The following is a 17,392-nucleotide window of genomic DNA, read 5'->3' on the forward strand; positions in this document are numbered from 1 at the left end:
TCACATTTATCATGTACCTAATAGAGTACAAAATAATCCAAAACACCAATATATAAAGGATTATATTATGTTACGCTATAGTGTTAGTTATAATTTCTACTCATATGCATTTATTTATTACGTTACTTATTCTATTCTAGTCATTAGTAATAAGATAGTTTTCCTATGGCGCATATTGCATTTAAAAGCCTATTGTATATAATATGGCATTGTTTTAACTATAGAGGTTTATCTCAATTATTATTATACTAAATAGATTACAAGATTATCACTAAGCACACAGTAAATACTTGTGGTAAGTAGAATGAAATATATGTAATATTGAGTTGAAGACTATTGATACTGACTTATTCCCATTATAAACTACTAGAACCTCTTTCAAAATATTCACAAATAAACCGACAAACTTACGTATTTGTTTTATTTCATAAAACTAAGTAATACATAATATCATAGATAGACAAATCACTGAAACAAAACTCGATCTAAACTGGCAGTCTTACAAAAAATACATTGAACAAAATGAAAACACACATCAAAATTAGTCTTCCTCAAATTTTTCATCGACCACTCCCGGAGTGAAGGGGGGATCTCGCACAAGCGTCAGTAGTTTATCCAGCTTCATTATCTAAACACAGAAATATGATTTGATTTGAGATGAGATAGGTACCTGAATTGCTTACATGATAATAATGATACTTATTTGTCATGGGCGGAGTTACATTGAGCTTTTTACGTTAAACCCTGGTGATAGTTGGATTAATTAAAGCCGTGCTATTTTAGTTTATGAATCATTATGATTCATCAATAATGTTGTTTACGTAACACATGTATTTACAAAGGAAAAGCAGAAATTCTTACCTGAAGCGTTCTTTGATCAAGAATCTCCTTAGTTTTCTTCGGCGGTTTACACATAACTCTCAAATTCGGAGATAATTTCAGTACATGGCAGGTCCCCCTAAAATATAAAAAGCAAAAAAGAAAATAAAAACACGGTTTTGTGATGCCCCCAGAGAGATTTGAACTCTCGACCCCTGGTTTACAAGACCAGTGCTCTAACCCCTGAGCTATGGAGGCTATGCGAGAGGCGTCGAAATTACTGTATACGTGCGGGACCCCTTCTGAGTACGAATAATGAACGCAGCAGTGTGGGTGTATTATTGATTCACTCATTTTAACAAAGGGTGAGTTTCATAAAGGTAAAAGTACCTTTGCTATACTGTTTTTTCTTTGCGTTAGCAGGTAGACTCCTTTCCACAAGAAGATAATTACTTAAGTACATAAATCGTGTTATAAAAACATGTTTTCTTGTTATTATTATTATTAAATTCTTTATTGCACAAAGTAAATTGGTACAAAGGCGAACTTAATGCTAGCAGCATTTTCTACCAGTTAACCTTTGGTGATGTTGAAAAAGTGATTGGTAGTGCTTAAGGTTTTGAATAAAGAAGATGGTTTATATTGAGTACTTAACCGAAATATGAATATCTTAATATATACCTATCTATACAATATAATTATACACATGATACCTAAATAAATACATTACATACATACATAAAATTACTATCATCATCATTATCACACTTGTTCATCTTATTTTACCGTTGTTTTGTGACTAAGTATATTTTTTTATAAATTATTATGCACTTTATGTACTTACCTACCTAAGGATTATAAAATATTGGTATTTTTACTCAAATAAGCTTACTTGGTATCGCCACACACAATAATAGGCAGTCGTGCGTTGAAGTCGAGGCGAGTCAGTTTCTTGTTTTTCTTGGAGACCACAGCTTGGACACAAATAGGCCGGTACTTATTCACATTCAAATCGTACACGAACACCTGAGAAACAAATGAATACACTTGGATATAACTGACGACGATCCACCATCTGCGACGCAAGGATGGTGCTGATGGTGGATGTTGCTATTTAAGTTATTCAGGCGCAGAATGTATAAGTACAAAAAAAATAATTCAGAGTGGAATATTATCAGTGATGTTCCCATTGCCAGTTCTGCGTACCTGACATATTGAAGGACTTGAATTATTATTAAGAACTTAGATAAAATAGGTGTTAAAAAACTAAACTGCTAGCTTAGTATAGTGTGCACATCAAGACGTGACAATAAATCATAGATGTACAATTCATACTTGACGAGTCTTGTGACTCATGCTAGGTATGCTGGCACTGTTCTAATTCTAACAACATTATTATTGAAAAGCCGGTAAAATGTACCTTTCCATCGGCAGTGCAGGCGGCGAACACGGTGCTGGAGTAGGGCGCCCATTTCACGTCGCCCACCGGCGAGCCCAGCTCGAACATGAACAGCGGCTCACTGCGGGGCAAGTGTAAAGGTATCCACTAAGCAAATGATAGGGAAACATTAAATTTGTAATACTAATTGATGCCCGCGAGGAGCACGCTTCGCCTTAAAAGTTTTCACCCGATATTGTATTCGAGGTAGGCATAATTAGGTACGTTAGTTCATGAAGACAGCGTACCTACCTATCAGGCAGAAAGAGTAACAAACATCCACCCATAACAGGTACGTAACGCAAGATTAAGACACATCTTTCACACTACACCACAAACTTTAGCGTTTATATTCATCATTATCATCACAACCCATCACGTCCCCACTTCTGCGGCTATCTCCTTTCACTGAAGGAAGGGCTTAGTGCACCACGCTGGCGTAGGTAGTGCAGATTGGTAATTTATATTCATATTCGTTTATAATAGTAACATGGCCATTTTGTACCTTCTCCCATCCTCCCAGATCTTGACCCTCCAGTCGCCCGAACAACTGATGTAAATATTGTTGTTATAATGATTATAATCAATCCGGTAGACCGGCATGTGGTGGCCTTGGGTCGAGTTGACGTAGTCTCGGTTGTACTTGAGCGAGCACGTGTGGATCATGCCGTCCTCCGTGCCCACCATGAAGATATCCTTCTTGTCCGGGTGGAAGCAGAAGCAGCTGCCGCAGCCTGGGGGAAAGGATATTAGCTACTTGTAGTGTAGGTTAAGCAGTACGCTACGTAACGCTAGCGCTGGCGCTCTGTTTGACGGTAATTTACTATAGTAGTAGAACTCATCTTTGCGTCATAGCGCGGCGTCAAGTTAGCTCTCTGGCGCGCGCTAGTAACGCGTCCTGTTTGACAAAGCCTTTATACTTCTTTTTATAGGTATAGTACCTAAGCTAACGATAGAATAGAATAGAATAGAAAACGTTTATTATCATACATATACACAGGGGCGTATTTAAAGATTGCGCGCCCTGGGCTCCTGTAGTTTTCCGCCCCATCAAGGAATGACAAGGAATGAAATTCGTAACAAATTTGTTTATCATCGTAATCAATTTGATTAGTTAAATCAGCTTCAATGTTCAAAATTGCCAAATTATTCATCCCTTCTTCGATAAGACTCGATCTTAAATAGTTATTCGTTTTAACACTGATAATGTGCGTTCTGCACTACAGTTTGTCAATGCAGTACTAAGAAAGCGGATTTAGAAATTTGCCGCCAGTAGACCTTTAAATTTTTGCCGCCCCTACTGACCTCTGAAATTCAATATGTTAGTCCCGTTATTAGTATGATTGTGAACTTAATGATATTTCTATTTGTCTGTCTGTCACCAACTTCTTCGGATCTTTCATCAAATCTTTTTTAAGGTTCCGTACCTCAAAAGGAAAAAAATAACCATTTTAGGATGACTTTCATCACGACCCATTACGTCCCCACTGCTGGGGCACGGGTCTCCTTCCAATGAAGGAAGGGTTTAGGCCTAGTCCACCACGCTGGCCAAGTGCGGGTTGGTGGACCCCAACACAAGCAAGCTTGTGCTGAGAGAGTTGTCGGGTAAGTGGGCAACCCGACTGTCAGATGTTTTCAAGCCGCCCGAAGGCCTCTGACTAGGCTTAACGACTGCTGCCGAAGCAGCAACCGGGACCCACGGCTTAACGTGCCGTCCGAAGCACGGAAGCGTCCAGAAAAGCACCACTTGAAATTGGTCACCCATCCAATGGCTGACCGTGTCAGTTGTTGCTTAACCTCAGCGATCAGTTACGATCACTGAGGCCCGCTCGACTACGGACGCTTCTAGGATGACTTTGTTGTCCGTCTATCTATCTGTCTGTCTGTTACCACCCTTTTTCTCGGAAACGGGTTACGATAGCTGACATTTCGCAAAGATATACATTACGGCCAAGAAAAAGTAATAAAATAAAATATTTTTTTTTTTTCGAGTGTCTTCCATACACGTAAAGTGGCCCAGTTCTGGCCATGTATTATTTAACGACTTTTTTGGCTTGTCGTCGACACGATAAGAAGAAAGTGGGGATGATTTTTTTTGTTGATGTGGGGTATCGTTGTATAGTTCTTTCAAAAATATTAAAGATCTGCTCAAATATTAAGCTTCAAAGTGCAAATTTTTGGTAGACTCAAGTGTCTTCCCCTAAATGTTTGGTCCAAAAAATATATAAAAAATCACTGATTAAGTACATATGACAAAATTCCACACAACTACCATTACCGCCGTTTCCAGTTTCTCCAAATTCGAAAGTAAAGTAATCCCGCCGTTTCTTGTCGCGTTACAGGCTTTTCAGTAATTACATAATACAGGCTTTGATTGATTTCAAAGTCTGAATAAATGCGTGCCAAGAATCTCTTAAACTATTATACATATTTATTTTCTGACTGACCAACGTCTCAAATCACTCTATTCAGGGTTTTGCCTTTCCCGATTTTCACTCATTAATTAAAGCCAGCGTTGTGTCGCGTTTACAAAAAAAAAGGAAATTTCCTGTAGTAGCATGAAAAAGCGATAAGCTTCTGAGCATGATTTAGCAGCCGCAGTTGCTGTTATACTTATTATATTACAGTGCGTTTATTTATATATGGATTGTGTACACGTAAATTTATGTTTAAAAAATCAGTAAATTTGTTTTTACTAAATTTGCCGCCCCTCTAAATCTGCCGCTCTATTGGTAAATCCGCCACTGACTAATTTCGATGCAATGCAATTTCGATATAATGAAATGCCACTTCTAATTTTTTCTTAATTAATAAGTTTAGTTCTCTTAAACTTGTGTCAGTTTTTTTTGTTTTGTTTTTTTTTTAATTTCCGCTTCAGAAAGTGTACCCAAATTGGATAAAAATATTCCAACTTCTGTTCCACTACTTCGCCGCCCCAGAGCCTGCCTATTATAGCTGTCAGTGTAGAGTACCTACCGACCTACATCATTATGTATAAGAACGTTGTGGTGATAAATTTGCATAGATAATGATACCTTCCGAACAAAAATAAAATATTTTTCTGGATAGACGAGTACATTTTAGAACGTTTAGAGATAAACTTGTGCAGGGCGACTGAGTGAGGCAATTTTGTTTCTTTAGATTTCCTTCCAAAAAATACCGAGGCGGGAAAAAAATTTACTATTCCACCGGTTCAGAAAAGAACAAAGGCCGGCTTTCATACTTTAAATCAAATTTCTTTAGACATGAAAACAACATGTGGAAAGATGGCTCAGGGCAGTTCTAGGCTTACGGCCTAAAACATTGTTCTGTACATTTTTAATCTTCCATCCAACATAAAGCCCAAGGGCGGCCTACCGGCCGCCCCTGGGCCGCCCTTCGCAGCCTGCCGCCCCGGGCTGTAGCCCTTTTAGCCCTAGGGTAAATACGCCCCTGCATATACACAGACAAAGTAAAAAAAAACAATATTTTAAAATGAAAATCTAAGATAACACTTGTGAGAGAGATATGCTGAAATGGCGTAGAAATGGCGGAACATTGGAAAAAGACTGTAGCTTCCTTTGGAATAACCAATAAATCCCCTTACTATTGACAGTGAGCATGGTGCCGTCGGGCCCGGGGAAGGGCGGCACGGCGGAGCGCAGCGTGACGATGGTGGTGGCCTGCAGCTCGCCCGGCATCACCGCCCACTGCACCACGCGCCCGTCGCCGGAGATCCAGGGACTGACGCCTGGTATAGCGCGCTGGGAGACTAAACTAGGTTGTGCCAGTAGCACGCAATAGATTATGAGTGCTGAAGAAGCGTTGACATTGAATGGGTCTGCCTGGCTCTAAGAGCTACGGTTTGCCACGAACCACGAAGCAGGATGTAGCGCAAAGTCCCTAAAGATCGCTCTATATAGATATGCGAAGCATATGAGAGAGAGGGTGTCCCACGCTCCATATAGTTATGCGAAGCATATGAGAGAGAGGGTGTCCCACGCTCTATATAGTTATGCGAAGCATATATTATGAGAGAGATATGCTGAAATGGCGTGGAAATAGCGGGAGATTGAAAAAAACCTTTACTTCCTTTGGATTAAGTAACTCTTACTGTTGACAGTGAGCATGGTGCCGTCGGGCCCGGGGAAGGGCGGCATGGCGGAGCGCAGCGTGATGATGGTGGTGGCCTGCAGCTCGCCCGGCATCACCGCCCACTGCACCACGCGCCCGTCGCCAGAGATCCGGGGACTGACGCCTAGTATAGCGCGCTGGGAGCCTGAACTGGGTTCTGCCAGTAGCGCGCAATAGTTTAAGAGCGCTGAAGAGGCGTTGAAATTGAATGGCTGTGTCTGCCTCTAGGGGATACGGAATGTCGCGAAGAGGATGTAGCACCATATCCCTAAAGAGTTGCTAAGATGACGTGGATATGCGGAACATTGGAAAAAGCCTATAGCTTCCCTTGTAATAGGTAACAGATCCCCTTACTATTGACAGTGAGCATGGTGCCGTCGGGCCCGGGGAAGGGCGGCACGGCGGAGCGCAGCGTGATGATGGTGGTGGCCTGCAGCTCGCCCGGCATCACCGCCCACTGCACCACGCGCCCGTCGCCGGAGATCGAGAAGAAGGATGCTTCTCCGTCGATGAGCCGCGGGCCCCAACGGACCTGGACATAAGGTTTGTTTATAGCCCGAGGAACTAAATATAAGAGATGTACACGAGGTAAACTGAGAGCTCAGAGATACCTACCTACAGAGGCTCTTGAGCTACAGTTTTGTATATCTTTGATCTAACTGAATTTATTCGTCAAATTCGTCATGAAGAGCTAGCTATGAGATAGCGTTTCATTGTTCTTAAAAAAGTCATATTATCTTATGTTATGATAATAACTTTGATGACTTCCTAGAAAAATTGGAAAATCTCTTAGAATTCTCTTTTAATAAAAAATGTGTGATCTGTGGCGATTTCAATGTCAATATTTTGGCGGATAATAAACAGAGGAGTGCATTTCTGAATCTACTTGAGTGTTACAACTTCAGACATCTAATTAACTCAGTCACTTACATTAGGAACGAAGCGGAATCGGGACTCGATAACTTCCTCACAAATGTACCTGAGGCACATATTTCTGATACGAATATTGATCATAATGGTCTCGGTGACGGCCATGCAGGTATATTGTGTTCGTTAAAATTGGAAAACACAAATTCTAAAAAGTGTAATCAGTATGTAAATATAGAAAGACGACTTTTTAGTGAGAAATCAAATACAATATTTAGGAATAAAATACTAGAGCAAAATTGGAATATTTTCGGAATAAACACGTTTATTTTAAAGCTTGTTAATGCTTTTAAAGAAAGTTTTAAGAAAACTAAAAGAAGAGTGAATGTTAAATCCGTACAGAAACTAAAATGGATCACAAAAGGCATCAGGGTATCTAGTAAAATGAAGCGAATATTAAATGGAGCGAAGGGAAAAAATCTAAGTAACAATAACTATCACAAAGTATATATACAACTGTACAAAAAGGTGATCAGACATGCTAAAAGAATTTCTGTAAAAGAAGAAATTGAAAAAGCCAAAAATTCTACTAAATGTATTTGGAAAGTAGTTAATAGACACAGAAATAAACAAGGTATTAATATTAGAAATAAATTAATCTTAAAAATCAGCAACAAAATTATAGAAAATCCAACTGAAGTGGCTAACATACTTTCAAGTGAATTCGATAAGAGTAACGTTAATTCGCATGGAAACTTAGATGACTCTATATCAATTTTAGAAAAAAATACAAACCGCATTGCAGGTAATATAAACCCAAGACTTACAACTCCACAAGATATTTCAAAAATTGTTAAAGAAATGGAAACAAAAACCAACTGGTCATGACGAAATTCCAATTACGGTTATAAAGAATAATATAGATATCTTAGCAGGGCCACTCAGTACCTTTTTCAATAACTGTTTGGAACAGAATGTTTTTCCAGAACAGCTAAAAATTGCCAGAATATTGCCCGTGCATAAAAAAGGTTCTCGTGCTGATCCCCAGAAGTATAGACCTATTTCCCTTTTGCCGACACTATCTAAAATTTTTGAGAAAATTATAAAGAAGGAACTCGTTCTTCACTTAAATCATAATAATATTATCAGCAACCGACAGTTTGCTTATCAGAAATGTGTTGGTACAATCGATGCGGTTGATTCTTTAGTTTATGATGTCACTTCAAAACTTAATGATAAAATGAAAGTAGCAGGTATATTTCTCGATCTAAATGCCGCTTTTGATCTGGTGGATCATTCTATTTTACTGGGTAAACTTGAACACTACGGAGTAAGAGGGAACTTCCACCAATTACTTCAGTCATACCTTAGTAACAGATACCAATTTGTGGAAATTGCAAACATAGATAGTGATTGTGAAACCTTACACAGATCAAAATTAGTGAAGATAACAAGAGGAGTACCGCAAGGATCCATATTAGGACCGATGCTATTTATAATATTCACAAATGATCTGATTGATTACATAACCAGATCAGTACCAGATACGAAATTGGTGGTTTTTGCTGACGATACTAACGCGGTAATTTCCTCACCTGACATTTTAACACTTAATGAAAAGTCTCAACTAGCTTTATCGGCCTTTACAAATTGGTTCAAAATAAATAATCTGATGCTAAATACTAGCAAAACATGTGCTATGCTCTTTAAATCGACATGTAGGAATGATGAAAAGATTGACATATTTATTGATGGTAATAAAATAGAATTAGTAGAGTCTGTAAAATTTCTAGGCATATATATAGATGCCCACCTAAACTGGAAGGAGGAGCTTAACTCAATTGGAAGTGTCTTGAGCTCAGCCTGTTTTGCTCTACGTAGTTTACGTGATGAAATAGACATAAAACAACTTCTTCAAGTTTATTACGCATTGATAGAATCAAAACTACGATACAGTATCCAGTTCTGGGGAAACAGCTATGAGTACAATATGAGCAAGGCATTTATCATTCAGAAAAGAGCCATAAGGACCATGTTACGTATCTCACAGAGACAATCATGCAGAGAACACTTTATTAAACTGAAAATTCTAACAGCACCATGTCTATACATCTTAGTTTGTACATCTAACTTAGTTAAACACTTGCACAGATACGAGTCGGCTTTGGAAAGAATTGACAGACTGAAAACAAGGAGGAAAGACCTAAAAATTCCCATATGCCCCCGGATAAATATAGTGAAGCACTCATCTAGATATCAGGCTCTTCATCTGTTCAATAATTTGCCCTTGGAATTCAAACAAATTAACTCATATATTTCATTTAAAATTAAACTTAAAAAATACCTCATTGAAAAGTGCTATTACAGTGTTGAGGAATACTTAAATGATAAGGGACATTAACTCAGTTCTTTTTTTATTTTGTTAGTAATTTTAACGTTAATTTATTGTGTCTTATATTTCTGAATAAGCATATTGTTAATTAATACTATTATTTTTGTAAATGTTGTAAATTGCTAATAAATCTAATTAATGTAAATTTATTAATTCTGTATTAGGTAATGATTTTTGTAATGATGTTTACTATAATAATTTATTTATATTGTTTTAGTTTAAGCTGTAAATATTGATTATGTAAATACTTTTTCAAATACAATGTACATTGTTTTATGAAATAAATAAATGAAATGAAATGAAATGATAAGACTTACTTCCCACACAATATTACTGTGTTTGTCTCGGACAGAGTCCGACTTGTACTGGTAGGACGACTCGAGAGACAGTTGTGAGTTGTAGACGCAAACATTACCATCGTACAAACCTGAAAATAGTTTATATTTATACAGATAAGATATCTAGTTAGAAGTCTTATATGATTTCCTAAATAGACTGTTTTCGCACCACAGTAGGTGCACTGAACGAGCTTGGGTGACTGCACTTTATATACAGCGGCTGCTGCACAATGGGTAGTCAGTGACTATCGTCTTATGTGATTGGCCAATCATTTCACCACACCAGTCCAGCTCTAGCGTTTGTCACAGACAATCTAACAAGAAATCTCTTAAAGAGCTCAATTAAGCACCCAGCTGCGTACTAGTACTACGCGCAGCCTGGCTGCAGCAGCCACTAAATCACATGGGAATTCGTGGCTGCCTAGTGCGCGGACTCCTTTAAAACGTCATATGTTTTACTGCCGGCCGCAACTCTGGCTGCACAGCCAGGCTGCCTAGTGTGCGGGTGGCCTTATTCTCACCAACACATATAAGATATGGCGTCTCCTTATAGACGTCGAGGCAGATGACGGGAGAGTCGGTGACCACGGCGTACTCCGGGTAGGCGGGGTTCTTGATGCTGTACAGACACACGCAGCCCTCCTTCAGCTGGTTCGTGAAGTCCACTGTCAATGGGATGTGGAGATTAATGTTCATGTTTTTATAATAAATGGTATCTAGATGATCTGATAGTGCGGGGTGAGTACATTAACTAAAGCGCTATATGAGCCTGGAGATCGTACACTGATTAGGGCAGTTATAAAATAAAATACTAAGTATTAGTGCGGGTTCTTCTCCACTGCAGACGGCGTGTCATTGCCTCGAACATTTACTTATGCAAGGCTAACAGACAATGATCCCCAATAATTCCTTGCTGGATCTGAAGGTTTTGGATCAACTGGTGTGGGCCCGGCTAACCACTTACGAGATCCGTAAGCCACAGCGAACAGATTTTGGTAATGAGGGCTCCACTGTATGTCGCAGGCGGGTGGAACGAACATTTTCTTTTACAACTCTAACTGATCCTGGATCGTAGACACGACTGGAACTACTTACGAGACCCATATGCCACAGCAAACAGGTCCTGGTAATGCGGGTTCCACTGTATGTCGCAGGCGGCGTGGTGGCGCATCGGCTCGAACTGGAAGCGCCACAGCGGCAGCAGCGAGCCCTGGCCCTCGCGGAACTCGTCTGACAGGTCGTCCACTGACCACTGTATGTCGTGATGGCGTATGGGCTCGAAACATTTCCTTATGCAACGCTAACTTACATGATCGCCAATAATTCCTTGCCGGATCGGATGGCGTTGGATCAACTGGTATTGACCCGGATAACTACTTACGAGATCCATAGTACATAGGCTGTCTAATCTGTGATCCATAAGCAACAGCTAACAGATGTTGGTAATGAGGCTTATATTGTAGGTCGGAAGCGGCTGGATTCCATTCCATTTCCTTATACAAACGTAACTGATCTCATCAATCACTCACGAGAGCCATAAGCCACAGCAAACAGGTCCTGATAATGAGGGTTCCACTGTATATCGCAGGCGGCGTGGTGGCGCATCGGCTCGAACTGGAAGCGCCACAGCGGCAGCAGCGAGCCCTGGCCCTCGCGGAACTCGTCCGATGGGTCGTCCCAGTAGCGGTAGTCTTGGGCTGGAAACAAATGATAGTTAGGAAGAAGTTGCCGGGAACAAGGGTCATACAAATAACTCCGGTTTTCAATAGGAGCGCCACTTTTCTTAGTATACGGCGCTAGTACATGACCACCCAAGTAGCTTTCCCATAGGCTAAATAGGTGACATGGCAGCCATAGTCCAGAAGAATTAGTTCCATTTCTACACTGGCAGTGGCTGTAGGGAATATAATTATATTCTCCTCAGCTACTCCTAAAAGTCTGAAGACAAAGGTGCGTGATGGATAGTTGTCTGTCAAGTGGGGACCATGCACAGATACACGTAGCGTAGACCCTCCAGCATGTTAGAACGACGATATTCGTCAGTCAGCAGGGCAAGAGGCGAGATATGCCGTAGAGTGTTGTGGCACTTTTTGCGCAGAGGCAACATCCAGTACTAGACTCTTGTTTCCTGGTGATAATGAGGTTTAGTCCTTTCAACACTCTTATCTTACACCAGAAAGTAAAGCAAATACCGATATCATCATAGATGTTCTGGTTGACGAGTCGCTCGAGGATGGCCCACGCCTCGCGGATGCGCTGCGCCAGTTGCTCATCATGCACTTCTTGGGCTGTCTTCACGTGCTTGGCCGCTTTCTTACGAAGCTGGAAAAGAAGTTACAATCATGCTGTAGCCTCTGTGATGTTAAAAGTTCATAACTGATGGCAAAATTAACGCGTGCATTTTGATTGGCGGAATATAGCTTTGCTGTCTTTCAGTTCCTGCACAAGTTCCACCAGATTTCAGAAGTTCACAAGTACTTTCAGGCTACTGGTTTCAGAGCTTCCTATTATTTAAATAATACTAAACTGCATGCCGTGCATAGTAGCTAAAAAATCTCACCCTCTTTGGTTTTTCTTCCTCCTTTTCCTTCAACTTCTTGGCATAATCTTCCTGATAGAAGTCGAATATGACTGACTGCAGTGCCGTGTGGCCGTAGGTGGCTCGGGGCGGCGGTATGGTTTGAGTTTCCACCGACTGGAAATATGGGAACGATAAACATTACTACTTAGTTATGAAAAATAAGTGATTTATTGTTTTTACAGCTTAGGCGGCCCCTAGACGATCAGTTATATTGCGCAATATTGACAATTGTGCAATATAATTCATCGTCTATATAGGGTTAATATTGAATATTGCGCAAACGTCATTTGGATTAAAAGCTTATTGCACAATAAATACATTGCACAATATTATTGTAGGTCTAGGGTCCGCCTTACACATCATCTCCTGTCACTCCTGTGTTTAAAAGACAAGCAATCGTGTCGTGTTGGCCCTAAGCAGGTAAATAACTAAAAGTACATATTCATCTTGGATCGGAAAATGTCACTGAATAGCATTCCACTATAAATAAAATAAATTCTTACCCTTTTTGGATAGTTGTAGGTGAGGGCAGCTCTCTCGCAGAAGTTGAACTGGTTAGCCAATTTCTTTACTCTCGGCTTTATTTCAATTATTTCATCTTCACCCATGATTTCAATCTCTTCTGGTTCTGGATAAAGGTAAAATAATTTAATCTTGGTATTCGCTTACATTATGTTTACGTAAATATTTCCATCCAGTTTTAAGCCTAACTGCCGGTTAAACTAAGTTAGTTCGCATAGTGCATAGTTTGCGGTGGACGTGGGTTCCGCTCATCTGGCATAATCTTTATTGACCAAAACTCATTTCGCATAACTCGTATGGTCTAAACTTTTTTGGCCGAACCATCACTTTGCCAAGACTTATGTGGCATAAGGCTCGTTTCGTCTAAAACTCTTTAGGCACAATCTTTAAACACCTAAGTTTCGTTTGCTCAAATTTATGTTCGTCTATACCTATGTATAATCTTGTTTCTCCTAATGTTATCTTAATAAATAAGTATGTAGTAAATGTACAAATTGTGGTATTTTTCTCCTACATCCCGAAAATCACGATATTGTATGATCAAAAAATCGAAAGTTAACGACCAATATAATTATTACAAACCCCATGAGATCGAAACCTAAAAATAGGTGCGACGACGAGCAAAGCGAGGAGGAGCGTGTTAGGTGCACATGTTCATCAAAACCAAAGCGGAGCGCAGCGAAGCGGAGCGGAGCGTTTTCCAAACAGCGGAAACAATACAAGGCACCAGGTTGCGCTATGTAGGGAGACGCTCCGTCAAAGTTAAAGCCAAACGAATATTATTACTTTGTATAAACCTATGCCATAGCATTATTAGGCTATTCAAGATTTGGCCATACCATTATTAGGCTAAACAATGTTATGCGAAATAACTTTTTACTAAACGAGATTTATGCCATACGATTTTCGGCGTAACGAGACTTTGACCAAACGTTACTATGCAATACGAGATTAGGCAAAAAAATCTTATGCCAAAAAAGGTAGAACCGGTGGACGTATATGTATGAAAAACAGGCTCAACTATGCGAGCTAACTTAGTTTAGCCGGCAGCGAACAAGGTAACTTAGTTTAGCCGGCAGCACGGATGTTCGTCTTTATACCAGGATATTAAATATATCAAACATTAGAACTCTGAAAGGAGGCTATTCTAAAAACAACATCATATTTCTCATCTTACTCTCCTCAGTCTCGGCCTCCTCGCCGACCTCGCCGCCCTCCCCCTCCCCCGCGCCCATTTCCTCTTCCACCTTCACCTCCCTCACTGGTGCTTGCTCGGGTGCCTGCTCGCCTGGCTCTTCTTCTTTCTGCCTCTCTTCTTCAGCTTGGGCTTCCTCTGTTGGGTAGGGTTGTTGAATGATTATTATTTTTGTGGGTTGATAGCGTAATTATGATAGATAGATAGATAGAATACACTTTATTTGTACACCAAAACAGAATAATAAAATTAACAAAATGTAACTTAATTAGGGTACAAAAGGCGGTCTTATCACTAAAAGCGATCTCTGCCAGACAACCTTTGATTAGTAATTATAATATTTATGAAGTCATTGAGGTAGCGATAGAGTATTCCTTTATTCAAGAGGAGCTTTCAAATCCTCGTAGACACCTACTTATTAATTGTTTTATTGCAATAGAATATTTGATTTATTTATTATACAAGGAAATATCATTTTAAAATAGTGATACGCTTGGCTACGCTACGGCTTGTAATCTAACCTAGCATGTAAATATAAATGCACAGAAAACTGTTTAAGATGACTAAATAGGGTACAGTAGGAACAACTATACTCTGAACAGGGTGTTAGAATGGGAGTATTAGAAGCCGCAGGGAAACTACTTTAAGATGGCCAGTTTTGCACCACCTTGTAAAGTCACACAAAGTTTAAACTCTTGCATAAACTTACTTTAACGTTTGCATAGGTACATCTACTACTCGTGCGAATTAACTGTGCACCTGGCTAACAAGAATCAGGGGTCACGCCGGCTACGCCAAAGCTAGTTAATATGACTTCTGGTTTTTATCAGTAGTACATACCTTCGACTTTGGCCTCGTCCCCGGCGGCGGGCTCCTGCTCCGGCTCCTCCTCCTCCTCCTCCTCGGCCGCCGACTTCTTCACCTTCACGCGCTTCGGGCCCGCGTCGTCGAACGTCACCGCCCCTAGAGTTCATAGAAGAAGGGTTACTCTATAAAAGTAATGAAACATGAGGGAACGAGGGCTGCCGTGCAAGCGGTACGCTTAATACAGGGAAGTGGTTCGCGCAACAGCGCTCGGGTACTTCGTTTTTCACCATAAAGAGTGACCCCCCCTGTTTAGTTTCAAGTAGTGATTGTTATTTTGTATGCGCCACCAGGCCACATGACCTCTTGTTAAGACTGCATTCCTGCAGGTAGACAAACTGTTACTAGGTGCGTGTAGCGGCAACCTTGACGTTCTAGACCGATACGCCTCCGCCGTCTAAAAGTTTGCGTACTGGGATCGCAGCGTAAATTATTATGATATCTGAAATTGCACATGTCAAAGTAGATTCTAGAAAAAATTACCTACACAGTTTTAGGGAGGTCGAGAAAATATTATCTTCCCTTTTACCGAACTAAACCCTCACCATATCCAGCAGCGACCTGCGCCTTCGCCTCATCAGAGTCCTTCCTGATAGCGGCCCCCTGGAACACGTACAGAGGGTACGCCTTGCCGTACGCCTGCCGCGGCTTCAGCGCGAACTGGCCCTGCCCGTAGTGGTACGCCACCTCCTCGGCTACCCACAGCGGGTTGGTCGTGGTGAGGATCCGGGCTATGTCTTCATCTAGGTCCTGTGGGTGAGAGGGCTAGGATTGGAACTGTCTTCGTTTAAAGGCCAGAAGGGGTAGATATTTTTGGTGGATAATATTGACTGTATGGCAAAAGTTTGCAATATTGGACCTGATAATCTATGGTCAGTAACATGCAGATACAATGCTTATTTAATTGCGTTGGTTATAGTTTCAATCAACACAGATACCGATAAAATCAAAGCTCGCAACCATCCTCACCACAATACTAGCCGTGCTTAGTGTGTAATTACGTGTGATAATTTTACATAACTATCATCTTACCGCCTCATCCAGTTCTTCCTGGTCTTCAGGTTTAAGAAGGGTTCGTGGCCTGAGCCACTCCAACTCATCCTCTCCGAGGGTCGGACGGGATTTTGAACTGGCTTCTTTCTACACAAACAATTTACTCATTAGGGTACACTCGCTACATTGTGACATGTGCATTAACTACCGAAGTGCATCTAACGAGACGGCACATTGCATTTTTAACAGATATTTACATCGATAAATTGCAGGGTTTTCGATAGGACTGCATTGTCGTCATCGCTCTTCAGGGCCCGTTTTATCATTGCCCTCAACATTTTGAACTGAAATTAAACTTCAGGCAAAGTAAGCACGCAAAGCACGTTAGCGCAGTCTGCTAACAAATCATTACTGCTCAGCTTACCTCCGTTGAGTATCTTGTCGACTTACCGAATAGCTAAATATTAGCATTTTACTACAGACTTTATTAGGAACAATCATGTAACCCTGATTCATAATTCGGCCTAACATTTCCACTGGAATAAAATCTAGACGTCAGAAAAGCCTACAGGCGCGGTATTGCGTGTCTCCAGTTCAAATAAAATAAACCTTACATTTTTAATATCACGCAATAAAAAAAACTTTGGCACTAACTTGGTATTATGATTAGGTAAATTTATGAAAAATTATATTGTTCCTACAAGGAAGTGTTTGTTAGATACTCACATCAGAGTAAGAAGCAATATCAGAATTTTCATCTTCCATTTGAATAAATACTAAATTAGGTACACTAATAACAAAGCCTGAATCGTGCTAGATTCAGCGCACAGCCAAGAATGCTCGCTTGACTAGCTAAAAGACATTTGTGCTATTTTTATGCTTTGCCCTAGTGTAAAACTAACTGCATAGATTTAGCATTTACTTAACGGTGGTAGCGATAACCTATTCTTGAAAAAAAAACCATTAAGAATGACTTAAAAGTCTACTATTGTTTTCAAGACCTTAAAATAGATTTGATAAAACCAATTTTAAAGTAACTAAGTACCTACTAAGTTTTTTTTCAAGATATTCAGTGTGTCAAACTTTGTACATATGTTTTTTGGGGAAAGTTGTTTAATTTTTCAGGAGCATCATCTTCGTCAGTGTTCCTGACGACGAGTGTACACCAAAATCCGCTGACGACAGATGCGTAGAGAGAGTCATAGCCGGAAATTCCAATCTGTTGCCATACCAAATTCATCCTAGGGTAGATTGTGGGAAACGATTATCC

At 40.3% G+C, this 17,392-nt stretch overlaps 1 protein-coding gene and 1 non-coding gene across 2 annotated transcripts in view; both read right to left on the minus strand.

The window, feature by feature from the left end:
• The window catches only part of LOC105380210 (dynein intermediate chain 2, ciliary), a 24,514-nt gene continuing 7,122 nt past the window's right edge, over positions 1–17,392 (minus strand). Inside the window, exons 2-17 of the mRNA XM_048627701.1 lie at positions 16,162–16,269; positions 15,675–15,879; positions 15,106–15,228; positions 14,248–14,403; positions 13,052–13,176; positions 12,528–12,662; positions 12,160–12,289; positions 11,497–11,664; positions 10,489–10,632; positions 9,947–10,056; positions 6,725–6,902; positions 2,763–2,991; positions 2,240–2,339; positions 1,712–1,845; positions 862–958; positions 1–628 (exon numbers count right to left, since the gene is read on the minus strand). Of these exons, the coding sequence (XP_048483658.1) occupies positions 542–628; positions 862–958; positions 1,712–1,845; positions 2,240–2,339; positions 2,763–2,991; positions 6,725–6,902; positions 9,947–10,056; positions 10,489–10,632; positions 11,497–11,664; positions 12,160–12,289; positions 12,528–12,662; positions 13,052–13,176; positions 14,248–14,403; positions 15,106–15,228; positions 15,675–15,879; positions 16,162–16,269 (2,229 nt within the window). The 3' untranslated portion in view covers positions 1–541. The remainder of the gene's footprint in view (positions 629–861; positions 959–1,711; positions 1,846–2,239; positions 2,340–2,762; positions 2,992–6,724; positions 6,903–9,946; positions 10,057–10,488; positions 10,633–11,496; positions 11,665–12,159; positions 12,290–12,527; positions 12,663–13,051; positions 13,177–14,247; positions 14,404–15,105; positions 15,229–15,674; positions 15,880–16,161; positions 16,270–17,392) is intronic.
• Trnat-ugu lies at positions 1,005–1,077 on the minus strand. The gene has a single exon. It is a non-coding gene; the product is annotated as a tRNA-Thr (tRNA).

This window comes from Plutella xylostella, chromosome 19, assembly GCF_932276165.1.
Source record: "Plutella xylostella chromosome 19, ilPluXylo3.1, whole genome shotgun sequence".
Taxonomy (NCBI): Eukaryota; Metazoa; Arthropoda; class Insecta; order Lepidoptera; family Plutellidae; genus Plutella; species Plutella xylostella.